Source organism: Dromaius novaehollandiae, chromosome 3 (assembly GCF_036370855.1).
Source record: "Dromaius novaehollandiae isolate bDroNov1 chromosome 3, bDroNov1.hap1, whole genome shotgun sequence".
NCBI classification, from domain to species: domain Eukaryota; kingdom Metazoa; phylum Chordata; class Aves; order Casuariiformes; family Dromaiidae; genus Dromaius; species Dromaius novaehollandiae.
Window position 1 is genome coordinate 1,128,912 of NC_088100.1, and position 12,850 is coordinate 1,141,761.

At 47.5% G+C, this 12,850-nt stretch overlaps 2 protein-coding genes across 4 annotated transcripts in view; one reads left to right on the forward strand and one right to left on the reverse strand.

Moving 5' to 3' along the window:
* ASXL2 (ASXL transcriptional regulator 2) overlaps positions 1–8,184 on the reverse strand; it is a 123,271-nt gene extending 115,087 nt beyond the window's left edge. For 2 of the 3 annotated variants that reach the window (XM_064508187.1, XM_064508185.1), the window contains exon 1: positions 7,840–8,184. In XM_064508187.1, the coding sequence (XP_064364257.1) occupies positions 7,840–7,896 (57 nt within the window). In that variant the 5' untranslated portion in view covers positions 7,897–8,184. Of the gene's footprint in view, positions 1–1,755; positions 2,303–7,839 lie in introns of those variants that run through there. The other variant, XM_064508186.1, reaches the window with a different exon arrangement.
* The window catches only part of HADHB (hydroxyacyl-CoA dehydrogenase trifunctional multienzyme complex subunit beta), a 644,785-nt gene that overhangs the window by 487,992 nt on the left and 143,943 nt on the right, over positions 1–12,850 (forward strand). The gene's annotated exons all lie outside the window — the stretch shown is intronic.

Genomic DNA, 12,850 nt, shown 5'->3' on the forward strand with positions numbered 1-12,850 from the left:
CTAGTGGCTTGAAATTGGCCTAAATACGTAGCACTAATCTGTATATAACAGGGCCATTCTGGGGTTGGATCGATCCTCTCCGGTTATCCAGCATCCTGCCTTCAACACTGAAGAAAAGCGGATTCCAAGGTGAGAATACAGGAGCAGAACAAGCACAAAATTATACTTTCCAGGATGCTCTCCTATTCTGCAATAGTATGCTGTTAGGGACTTCGGGAAAGAGGTGGAGTTTCCAGATATTCAGTCACCTGAAAAAGATTTCCACAAGCCTTTAGCATCCGCAACACCCTGTAGAAGGAAGTTCCACAGTTTACACCTCCTCCTGTGTTGTTTAAACACGAAGCTAGCAGGTGGTATGTGACACTCCTTGGCTTTTGCACTGGAATACTGTAAGTTTTTTTTTAAACTTGATCTTATTGCCACAGGGATCAAGAGACAAGCTCACATTTAGCCCTCTGAATTTTCTTATCCACTCAACTCTACCCACACCGGTCGGGTTTCTCTTCTTGTGTATAAAGAGCAAGGAGTTTCATGGTATCAGGAGAAGGTAAAAGCAGTAAGCATAACGACTTATTCAATTTCTCACATTTGAAAGGCCCTCACTAACAACACTGAAAGTTTATTTGCAATATATTCCAATAAAGCTGCCTCATTTTGGAGGAAGTGAATTCAGATTAGACCTTTTAAGGTGGCTCCACAGGTGGTAGCAGCACTGACAGTTTAGAAAGACAGGCAGAATGACACAAATTGGCTCGACTGTTCCTGGCTCTCTAAACCTCTCCTCCTCAAACAGTCCACTCAGACTAACTGCATACTTGCAGAACCTGACAACCCTATAAAAAAAGACAGATAGGTCAAGCATCAGTGTCTTTTTACTAATATGGTGTGCTTTAACATGCATTGTAAGCAACAGATGCACATGCAGAATTGACTCTAAAAGTCACAGTATAACCTTAAGTACTGGCATACTTGGGCAGTAACATTATTTTAGCTTGGATCAAGAGAGAGCTCATGATGTGAATCTCCCAAATTTCTCCACTTACTCTGCTTGAGCTCACTTTCCACAGGAGCAAGTATAAAAAGCAGATTCCATTTGGATGAAATTAGAAGCGCACCTTTCAGTTTAAAGTGCATCTAATATGTGAGTCATTAGTAAAAGTTCACCTCCCCGCCCCTCCCCAGACCAGACCTCAGGAAGCCTCACTAATGACATCTCCAGGAAAATATGCTGCTTCTTGAAGCTGAGGGGAAAGAAAAAGAAAAAAAAAGGCTTGCAGGACTGTAAGGCATTTTTGAGGGAATTTGCCACTGGTTCCATCACCCCAGACAAACCTCCCGCTATTTTAGTAGCGTTACTTGACTTTGATTTTGCACAGAAGTGTTTAGAGCTCCCGTATTTGCTACCTCAGGACAGAGGGTCCCAGGCAGAAAAGCGACAAGGACACAGCACTTATTCTACCGACACACAAAACAAGGCGGACACTTTCCCGAACTTCTGATTCCGACTTTTCCATCCCAGGTACCAGGTGTATCAGCCCTCACACCTGCCAGCTGGTGGGGACTGCCCTGCAGGGACGGGCATCCTGCACTGCCTCTGCCTCGTGCCAGCCACGACTGCACTCTCCAGCAGTTGGTACGCGTTTCCCTATGAACTCGCAGGGATTTTGAAGCCTTAAGTCATTAAAGGCCCGAGCAGGAACACACACTTTGATCTGGAAATTAATTTTTAAGATGACAGACACAGATTTGCATTACCTTGATGGGAAGAATGACAGATTCTGCAGTCTCCTAGCTCCACTAGAGCGATTAAAGTGCGTTGTTCTTCCATCTCAACCTTTCCAAATTCTATTGCCATATATTTTCTTTTAATCTCCATTTGGGAAAAATTTTTGATTCCCAAGAGGTGTTTAGAGTAGCTTTCAGTTCACTAAGAGCTTTAGCGTCCAAAAGACTTCATAGCAGAGGATACGAGCCACATTGGATCAAAACAGAGTTTGTATTTGTAGAGCAATTGCTGACTGTGCAGGAAGGTCCTTAAAAAAAAATAAAAGGCTTGAAAAAATTCAGGAAGAATACAACCAAGTGCTATGGTCCACAAGGGATAAACATGACTAAGTAGTGAAGAAAACTGCAATTCTCGGTTAGCCTCTGACAAAGCGAACAGGCTCTTGTTCTGCCTTGTGCAGACACGAGTCTAGGTCTATAGAAATATTGCCCTGGCATTTCCCTAGCCAGCAGAGTCATGAATGAAGCATGTGGCAGAATGATGCAACGTAGATGGCTTGGTCACCGGGCCAGTGGCTTTCAGCTGCTCTGTACCCCCGCAGAAGCCTCTGCGAAAACTTGTGACAGATGTAACTGAATTAAGCCCCAGCTTCTGGTCCTCAGTCTTCTGTGAAACACATCTTGTACCCAGACATAGATTTAAGATGTGGAAGTAAGCTATGATTACTCATAGGGGATTCTAAAATATATATATATATATAATGTTAAAAAAGAAACCTTAACTGCTTCAACTATCAGCTCAATTTGCAAGATTTGTTTAGCCATTTAACCATCTTCTAGCTCTCGAATTGAACAGGAAGGGCCCTGTGTTCCCAAGCATCCCCCAGATTCGTTCCAATTGATTTCTTCATTTCACCAGGCCTTCGGAGATTTGATCACTCCACTTCAAGCATCATTTGCATTTTGCACCCAACTAAGCCAAGCACTACTTTTGTCTGAAAATAGCACAATTCTGCAAGCACAATTCAGCTCTGTTGACACATAAATTGAAAAGCTGTAGCTGGACACTTGAAATAACTAGCAGCAGAAAATAACTGCACTGGCTACTAGGCTGATCACTCCCTTCCAGCCAGCCTCTAATTATTCCCAACACACTGCCATTAATGTTTTACAGAATCCTCTGAGCTTATGTATATTTTTGCAGTAGTCTTTGAACCTTTGTAGATTTTCAATTTTGGGTAAAAGAGTGAGCAAACAGCTCATGTAGTTGTATGCAAGTGGGCAACTTCCTACAGTCCAGGCTCTTCCATCCTCTCTTCTGCATGTGCCTTTTAACAGAAAGCAGGGAAGAACAGCATTCCTCAATCCCGTACTCTATTCTTTTTCTCTATCACTTTCCAGAAGATTGTACCTTAATAAAAAGCCAGTCTTAATAAAGTCAACTTGTAAAACATGCCATTTGCTTCTCTAGTGAATAAGCTTTCTACTTGATTTTGCCTTTACCTGACCACATTATCTTGTTTGACATAGCAGTTGAACAGCAAATTGGATCATACGTGCTGCAGTATCAGCTTCAGGGATGGCATGCCTTTTCCTTTTATTTAAGTGGATAGAAATGATCCATACAGACCTCTGCAGCAAGAGAGGAGAAGGCTTCATATCACAAGAGCTGCCACAAGAAGCAGCACAGCAACTTACAGTACAGCGATAGCGTTCAGACTCAATGGATAGCTGTATCTTCAAGAAATTCATTGCGATATGCTTATGATCTATTTGCTCACCCAAGAGCGCTCTCTCACTAGAATTCTTCACCTTCCACAGGCAACAAAAGTGCCAGTTTGACTCAACAGAAAATCAGCACAAATGGAAAAAAAAAAAAAATGTGGTGGCAGCATCCTGATCTCACAAACAGATAGCATGAAATGTTGCATTTTGCACTTCTATAACATCCTGGCCGAAAAGCATTTTTAAAGAGACAGTCTTCTGCAACAGCACTCTGTCCATATTCAGACAGCTCCTCGGCCTCGGCATTTTGAAGCTGCACAGTAGAAAAGTATTTTGTCAAGTTGCACTTGGGGACTTCCCATGAAAAACAAATACCAAATTTCTTCAAACTTGGCACATGACAGTGTACGCTCTCTCCCCACACATGGAGCACAAAGACAGCTTGTTTGTGGCTTATGTCCAGCAACAGGATTTCTTGTCCTGATTTAAGCAGGCCACTAACACACCACAACAGCCTGCAAGTCACAGTGCACTACCACGTAACAGACCAGAAGGCAGAAAGGTGGACGGGGCATGCTGCCGTTCTAGCGATCCCTTCCTGCTTTAGGAGGCTGTACTGAATATAAGTAAGAGAAATAGCAACAACTCAGATCCCTCAGTAGCCAAAAAGAAAGGGCAGAGCTTCCCTGCTGCGTAACACAAGTCTTGTCACCACATTCATGAGCGCAGACATAACATTACATACCAGCCCCTTCAACCACAAGCACTGTATCAGTTCACGTATGATAATAACGCATATCCAAACCGGACCAAAGCAAGTACTACTGCGTATTTGTTCTCATCTGCCCACACCAGCGGTGACAAGCATCAGCTACAGCCTTCTAAGAACCACTACAGCCCCACAGCTACAGCTACACCAGTTGCTAAGTGATACTAGGGCACAGCCCAGGCACTAAACCGCCGTCCACACCACTAAGTTAGCAGCAAGGTCCCTGCCACAGACTTGTCTGTGAGATTACAAGCTGAGCCCAGACCAAGGTCCCAGTACAGTCCAAAAATTAGCACAGGCCTGTGCTACCAAATACAGTCATTGTGTTATGAACGCTACAAGTTTAGTGGTATGGATATGCATAAACTGTGGGAGGTTGCCTCAGGGCAAGAAAACAAGCCCTGAAGCTGTTAAGTTTACCAATATAGACATAATTTATGTATTCTAGTCTTCAGCAGAATATATAGTTCAATATATAGCTGAGCATAGATCCAAGTTAATCTTGATATATCCTCTCTTCTCTAGACACTGTCCCATTGGTGTAGCTAAGCAACCAAACTGCAGAAAGACAAGACTGTTTCTGAAGAGTGTAGTTCAGTGCATTTATCTCAAACTTGAGTACTACATAGCACCAGCTTCTTACCTTTGTGAAGCTTTTTATTTTAACTGCAGGGATACTCAGCCATTGTCCCAAGAAAAGTCACAAGTTAATAGCCATCTGCAGCTGCGCATTTGCTGAATGAGCCAGGAAATAAGAAAAAAGGTTGTTTATCAACAGTAACTTCCTCCCTGAATGCACTACCCTCACCAGGCACTCTTTCCTTATTTTACACTACAATTCTGCTCCAACTAATATTCCTAGACATATAAGAACAAGAAAAGTTTGAGTCCTACTGAGTCAATCTCATCCATATGCCTACCACCTACCCTAGTTTGTTTGTTTGTTTTTTTAAAATCAAATAGATGGCCCACACTTGTGTTGCTTAACACCTGGTTTAAGACTAACACTGCAGTTTCACAACAGTTGAATTCAAGGTGAAACTACCTTGGCAGTTCCTGTCCTCTCCTCCCCCCCCCCAATCCCACCACCTCTTGCACTGGCAAATACCTGATTCCAAACAGCTGGTTATAAGAACTAAACTGGCATAAAGCCAAACCAGAACCATAATAATAGTTTTCTGCTGTTTTAGCTCCCTGAGCTACCTACAAGCACCAGTGGTGACGCGAGAGACACAGCGAGGAGGCAGACACAGGGCAGAATCGCCACAGAAACATCAACTTTGATGACCTTGAGCTGCTGTTCAGTAACCACTACAGTGCAGCACGACAGGACAGCTACCTTTACGGCTTGCCAGCAGCAAAAAATGTGGCCCCCCAAGGCCCCTAACCCTCCAGCTGTCATGATTATTTTTGACTATTAGGGCTCACTCCAGCCCATAGTGAGCTAGCAGAGAGAGCTAAACTAGCAAAGAATTAACTCCACAAAAAAGTGCAGAGATGCAACACTACACTGAATATAAACGGGAAGACTTTCAGAGTTTGAACAAGTTTTATATTACCTCTCATGAGCAGAACAGAATGCCCGAGAGCTGCCACATTTCTTAATGCAGTTGTATAACAAACCCTATGAACTCCGAGCACTGGCAGCTGAAATGCCAATACAAGTACACAAGCTAGGACAAGAACCAAAAGACATTATTTCCAAAAAATGCAAGGGAACTTTCTGAAGAGAGAAAATGGAATTGGAGTTTGACCAGAATATTTTAACATTCCCACTGAAGACACAAATAGCAATATTTGCCAAAACAGAAGTTTTGGCAAGCATTTAGTCATCTCTTCTTATTTTCTGGCTACCCTTGCCATGAAGCTAGGTATGCTACCTAGGATACCAAATAACCTTCTGTTTTGATACTTTCCAGTGCAGCTTTTCTAAACATGTGTTTTAGCACTGAAGTGGATTTTAAAAGAGATCAATGGATACAGCATGAACAGCGATGCATGTTGGCAGATAAAAAGATCTGGTCACATGGACACCCTACACATGAAACTCTTCCATTCTACTTTGGAAACAAGTTTTAAAAGATACACAAAAACATATGCAGAGAGACCAAGTGCCCACTTGCGGAATGCATCCTATATTCTTAAAATAGTTAACTGCACCATATCCCTTGAATGAAGTGCAACTATTTTGATGCCTTTCAAACTGTAAATACAAGGTCCAAATAAATTACTATTTATGAAAAGAGTTAGAGCTTGCAAGTATCAACCGCAGATGCCTATTTACATTTGCTTTCTAGGCAGACTTCAAGTCTTGTTTTAACAGATACCTCTTCCAGAATGCTTATGCTATAACCAGAACCCCTCCTCCACCTCTCTATTAAGTAGATTTGAATCTCCACTGCAAATGCAGATATTTTTCAAGCGCATGGTGTACTTCCACAATTCACTGCTTCTGTTCCACTCCTCCTGCAGCGTGCACTTGTTCAGGTTCCTCTCTCACACTTCTCCTCCTACTTAAGTTCCCTTTTCATTTATCCCTTCTCTAACATGCATGCTCCGAGCAGAGAGTATATGCAAGTCTGTCTTGAAAATAGCATAGTAACAAAGACTCTTAGACTTGGGAATCAGAAGATAAAAGTCCTCCTTCTAGGGTGAATCTTTGTATGACATGAGGCAATTCACCTGCCCTACTGCAACAAGTTCTCCTGTGTGACAGACATTAATACACTGAGAATACTGAAAATCATAGTACATGTCACTTGTTTTGTAATATTATTTAAAAGTCTTACTACTCACAGCATTTTGCAAACATGAAGAGGAAATCCCTCCCTAAAAGAGTTCCCTATCCAGATTTGCGTCTAGAAACACTAAGCAACTGGAGAACAGGTCAAAATTAAAGAAAAAGCTATTCAAATAAGAAGCACTAGGACAAAGTTGTGGGCAGAGACAGATTAAGAGCCCCTGCAGACTCTGCAGTATTGCATTTCTATGTGAAAAGCTTCACATTTCACCAGGCTCTCTCTCCAAACCCACCTGCTGCCAGACACCGAGGCTCTGCTGACCCTCCCGCTGAGGCCAGGGCTGCCCCGGCGGGTGACACGGGGCCTCGGGTGGGACTAGGGACAGAGCCCGGCCCGTGGCAAAGCCACCGGCCCTGCAGCTGATGCCTTGACAGCGTCGGAAACAAGAATAAGCGCTCCTGGATCGGCCTATAACAGCTCCGGTTCACCATAACGCACTAATTTAAAAGTTGGCTCAAACCCACGAGCGTGTCGCTCCAGCCCAGACCGCCCAGGTCTCGCCGGAGCCTCCCCGCCGAGCCCCGGCACGCCGAAGCCCCGCGGGAGGCGGCCTCGCCCCCCGCCGACCCCGCGGCCCCAGCCGGGGACGCCGGGCAGCGCCAGGGCCACCTCGGCGGCGCCGGCTCCTTCCCCGCCGGGCACCGGACGCCACGGCGGCAGGCAGCGACAGGAGCGGCCGCCCCCCGCAGGAGGGAGCCCGCATGACCCGGCGCAGCCGGGAGGCCTCTGACCCGCCCCAGCGGCCTCCGGGCCCCGCCGGACACCCTCCCCTGGCGGCGGCCCGGCCCCCGCCGCCCCCCCCGCGCCGCCCCCGCGTACCGTCCGGGCGGCCTCTGCCCAGGTCCTGCCCTTCTTCCTGCGGCCCTTCTCCCTCATGTCGGACGCGGCGGGGCGTAGCTGGCTCCGAGGTTCCCGGGCGCTCCTTCCGCTCGCGGCGGGGAGGGCGGAGGGGGGCGGAGGCGCGCGGCGCCGCGCTGCCGGGGGAGCAGGGGAGGGCGGCGGGGGGCGGGCGGGCGGCCCTAGGTCCGAGCGCTCCCAGCGCCGACTCCCCCCGCGGCCGCCGCCGCTGCCATGTTGGGATCCTACTGTAAAGGGCCGCGGTCATGTGACCCCCCGCCCGCGTGACTCCTCCTACTGTACCGGCCGCGGCGAGGGGCGGGGCCGGCCGCCGTCGGGCCCCGCCCCGCCCCGCGCCTGCGCCCTCGCCCCGCCGCCGCTGCCAAAGGGCGCTGCCCGCCCCCCCCACCCCCCGCCCGCGCCAGGGCGGCCGCCAGGGCGCGGGCCCCGCCCCGCCCCCTCCCCCCTTCCCGCCGCGCGCGCGCAGGCGCCGTCGAGGCGAGCGCTTCCCAGAGGGGGCCGCGCCGCGTGTGGCAGCCGGTCCCCTCGCCGCCGGCCCCGCTGCTCTCCCGGGCGCCAGCGAACCCCGCGCCCTTCTCCCCGCGGCCGCCAGCGACCCCCAGCTCCGCTCCCCCACGGCGGCCAGCGTCCCGCAGCTGCGCTTCCCCCACGGCCGCCGACCACCCCCAGCGACCCCCCCCCCAGCACCCCTCCCCCACGGCCGCCAACCGCCACCAACGGCTCCCCTCCCCCCCCCCACACCAACTGCCACCAACGACCTCCAGCTCACCTCCCCCACGGCCACGAACCGCCACCAACGACCCCCCCGGCTCCCCTCCCCCATAGCCACCAACGACCTCCGGCTCCCCTCCCCCACGGCCACCAACCGCCACCAACAACCCCCCCCCGGTTTCCCTCCTCCACGGCCACCAACCGCCATCAGCTCCCCTCCCCCCGCAGCCACCAACTGCCATCGGCCACAGTCACCAACCCCCACCTTGCACCCACCCTTTGCCCCCACAGTCGTCTGCTGTCACCCTCCAGCCCCTGCTCCCCCACGCTTGCACACTTAGCGACTGTGGCACCGTGACCACCAGCTTCCCCCCTCCATGCCCCGTCACCAACCTCCACCCACTTCCCACCGCCACCAACAGCCACCGAGTGGCAACCTGCTCCCTTCCTCCCCTCAACCACTGCCCAACGCCCACCTCCACCTTCCTGCTTAGAGTCAGCAAGCACCAACACTGAGACCATCCCTTCTTCCAGCAGCCAGCACCCAGCGATTGCCTGCGCTGGTCCCTGCCAACTGCCACCTTCTCCCCTCTTCATGGCCACTGAATGCTGATAAGGGCCACCCACTACTCCCTTGCCACTCACTGACCACTTGGTCCCTCTCCCTTTGTGCCCCTGACAGCTGGCCATCATCTCCCCACAGCTGCTGCCGCGGGGCTATGGACAGCTCTCCTTAAGTGCTGCCAACCACGTCCTGACTCCTGCCCGTTTCCCTTCTAGCTGCCACCGAGGGTCACCTCTCCACCTGTTGATGCTAATGACCTGCCAATGCTTTATCACTGTTTTTCCTTCTCTGTTGCACACTGCTACTCATTTCCCTTCCCCCTGCTGCTGCTAACCGCTACCTAACCATGCGCTTCCTTTCCCTCCGGTGCTACCAAGCGTCTCCCCACAACTAACCACGTGCCTCCCACTCAGTGCAGGCAGCCACCGCTTAATTACCATCTGTGTCTTTCCCCAGTGCCACTAACTACAGTCTGAACAACCTTCCCTCTGCTCTGGTATCAGCCTCCCCCCACACCTCTCCACTCCCATGGCAATTAAGCAGCAGCCGAGGTACCATCTTCCTCTCACTGTCAGCTCTACCAACAAGGCCATACACAATTCCATGCACGTGGCTACTATTCCTGCTATCTACTACAGAGGAGTAGCTCCCTTTGCTCTCTCCTGCAGCCTCCGCCTGTAATGCAGCCAGCTGCCATCCCAACTAACCTCCTACCACCATCACTATTACCCACACCTTCCACATACTGCCACAAGAGGCTGTCACAGACGTTGCTTTTCCCCTCCTTCAGCACTGCTCCATGCGTTGGCTATTCTCTTCTCAGCACAACTGTTCCCCCAGCCCACCTCTTCCTCCAAAGTGGCAATCCACTGCCATCTTCTCCCAACTGGAGAAGGCCATTTCTGCCCTTAGAAGTCCTAGGGCCTCCAAGGTGACCCTCCCAGCCCACACAGGCCTCTGATTTTATCTCTGTCTTCTTTCCTGTTAAGGAAGATATCACTCAATCCACTCTCTTTCTTGTAAGACTGGACAGAAAAACTAATTATCATGATATCTGAAAGCCAGCCCTTGTTACATATGTGCAAAGTACTTACCTCTGTGCAGCATCTCAAATGGTTGTTCTTTCGGTATCGCAGTTTCATAGAGAAATGAGCAGCTTCTTGCAATATGCAGCATCATATGTTCCTGTTTCTGTGAGAAGAGAATGTGGAAAATTGTAATATGTGTCTGTGTGAAAAAGCCTCTCATGCCAGGACAAAAAGATACATAACATTTGTAACATCCTAAGAAGTTTTAAGCTTGTATACAAAGGTTATACAATGAAACCAAAGCAGAGTAACAGGTATAAACGTACAGGCATAAACAATCATTTAAGGCGATGATGAATTGAGGGTCAACTAAAATGAGTAAGTTTTGATTATAAACTAGAACAGTCCTTGAAGAAAGTCACTGGTGATAGGGGCTGTGAAAGAGGTAAGCGAATCCAGGATCCAAGATTAAATACCATTTTTTTCCCCTAAGCACATCTCAGACTGACTCCCAGAATTATAGCTTGCTTATTTTCCTGAAGTGTAACGTGATATATGCTCCAAACTTAGAGCAGGATGTATTTTATGCATTATAAAGTCAAAGAAGTTACAGAGAACAGACAGTCATCTTTGTAACTGTCCTTCGTATGTTGTAGGCTGCTCTTAGATGACCCTTTTAGCCTACTTTCCACCAAGTTAAACAAGCTCTGCTCCCTCAGCCTCTCCTTGTGGGTCACATGCCCCAGGCCCCTGAGCATCTTGGTGGCCCTGTGCTGCCTCTCTACTTTTTCCACATCCCTCTTGAACTGAGCGGAACCCAAACGGAAACGTTATTCCAAGAGTGCAAAACACAGGGGAATAATAATTTCCCTCCATCTGTTGCCAATGCTTCTCCTAACATAGACCAGCATGAAACTTGTCTGATCTGTGATGAGGTCCTACTGTTGACTCAGATTCAACCTAGCGCCCTTTTTATCTGGGCTGTATATTCCCCCATGTACCTAGTGAGCTTACCTTAGTTGTCTCTCATGGCTAAGAGGCAAACCATCGTGTTATTCCATTTGGGATTTACGTAAAGCTTGGAGTTCTGAATCTTAAGTGAAGACCATTTAATTTCCAAACTGGAGATCAGACAACCTGGAAGATATTAATCACTGGATTTTTTGATTGATAAATAACATAGCAGCAACAGCAAGCAACTGTATATAATAGCAACTAACTGCAGGAAAAGATAGAGTAGGAATATAAACCTTTTTACAGAAAATTTCACACAAACTGATTTTTTTAAGAGGACAAGTGGGAAGGGCACTTACCTCCAAATATGTAAACAGAACTTAAAAATCTTAAAAATCTAAGATTTTATATCATGGCCATTATACTCTTTCCACAAATCAGTAACTGGGAATTGTTGGGAAAAAGCAAAAATTATCTTTGTCATTGCACACAGCTGCTCTGAAACAGTTTTAAATGTTCTCTTTTGCTGTGGATTAATGACAAAAATTCCTTCAAATCCCTAAATTCTACAGCAAACCTTCTGTCAATTAGGGCATGCAAGTGAGTTTCAGTACCAAAATACTAAGGTACCAAAATACCTTTTAAAAAAGTGAGAACTAAATCACAGGCAGATTTAGAGCTTTCTTTGCTTTGACAAAGAGGTCAGATTTAACTAACAGGTGTATGTTAACTCTAGGCTCAGCTCCATGTTACCTTAACTTAGACATTCTGGTCCAATGTCTATTATAAGACAGCCTGCTGTCATGGAAGATTTTCTGAAAATAAAAAAAAAGACAGAAAATGAGAGCTGTTGTCAGTGCATGGAAACAAGTATTAAGTTCAAATTATATAAATATTTACTCTTTACAAACAAATCAGACAAATGGCAATCCGCTTCCTTAGGTGTAGTTGCCCTAAGTCATCAGTTTTACGCATTACTTTTATCAACTTAACAACCAGCCCATCAAATAAATACAAAAAATATCACAACATGTGCATGCTTTCAAAGCACAACACAGCCATTAATTATAATTGTACCAGTCTTTTGAAAGTATCCCTAAGGTTTTTAGTCTACAGCAAGGTTTATGTTAGACTCTGTTCAAATGTAGCCATTCAGCAGACTTGGGCAAGAATCCTGTATCCAGGTAAAAATGCTGAAGGAATTAGGTATCTAGCAACGAAGTGTCCTTCAAACTTACTGTGATATCGAATTCAATATTTCTTAGGAACTGATCCCCCTACACTATCAAATTCTTCATCTATAGTACATCAGTCAGTACCGCCATCCTCTGAACAGGTTGAATCTATACTTCATACTAGGACATGGAGAACTTGGCCTTTATTTTCCTCTCCTCATTTGGGCTCTGCTCAGGGTAAAAATGGTGATCGTGTATTTCCTCTCCTCAACTAGATTTCTCGATCATTGCAGTTAAACTCCTTAGGCATCACAAATATGCAGACTGTGCCACAAAATCTGGTCCTAGCTCAGGCCTCAGTTGAAGTCTTGCATCTCCTCACAGACTGCTAGCCAACAATCAAGCTCGATGCAACTAAAACACACTTTCTGGCCACCTCCGTCGTGTTATTTTTCAGTTGCTGTGGATATCACCAGTGTCTTGACCGTAAACTCAGGAAAGTCTTCAGCCAGGCTTTTTACTGGGGTCTACACATCCAG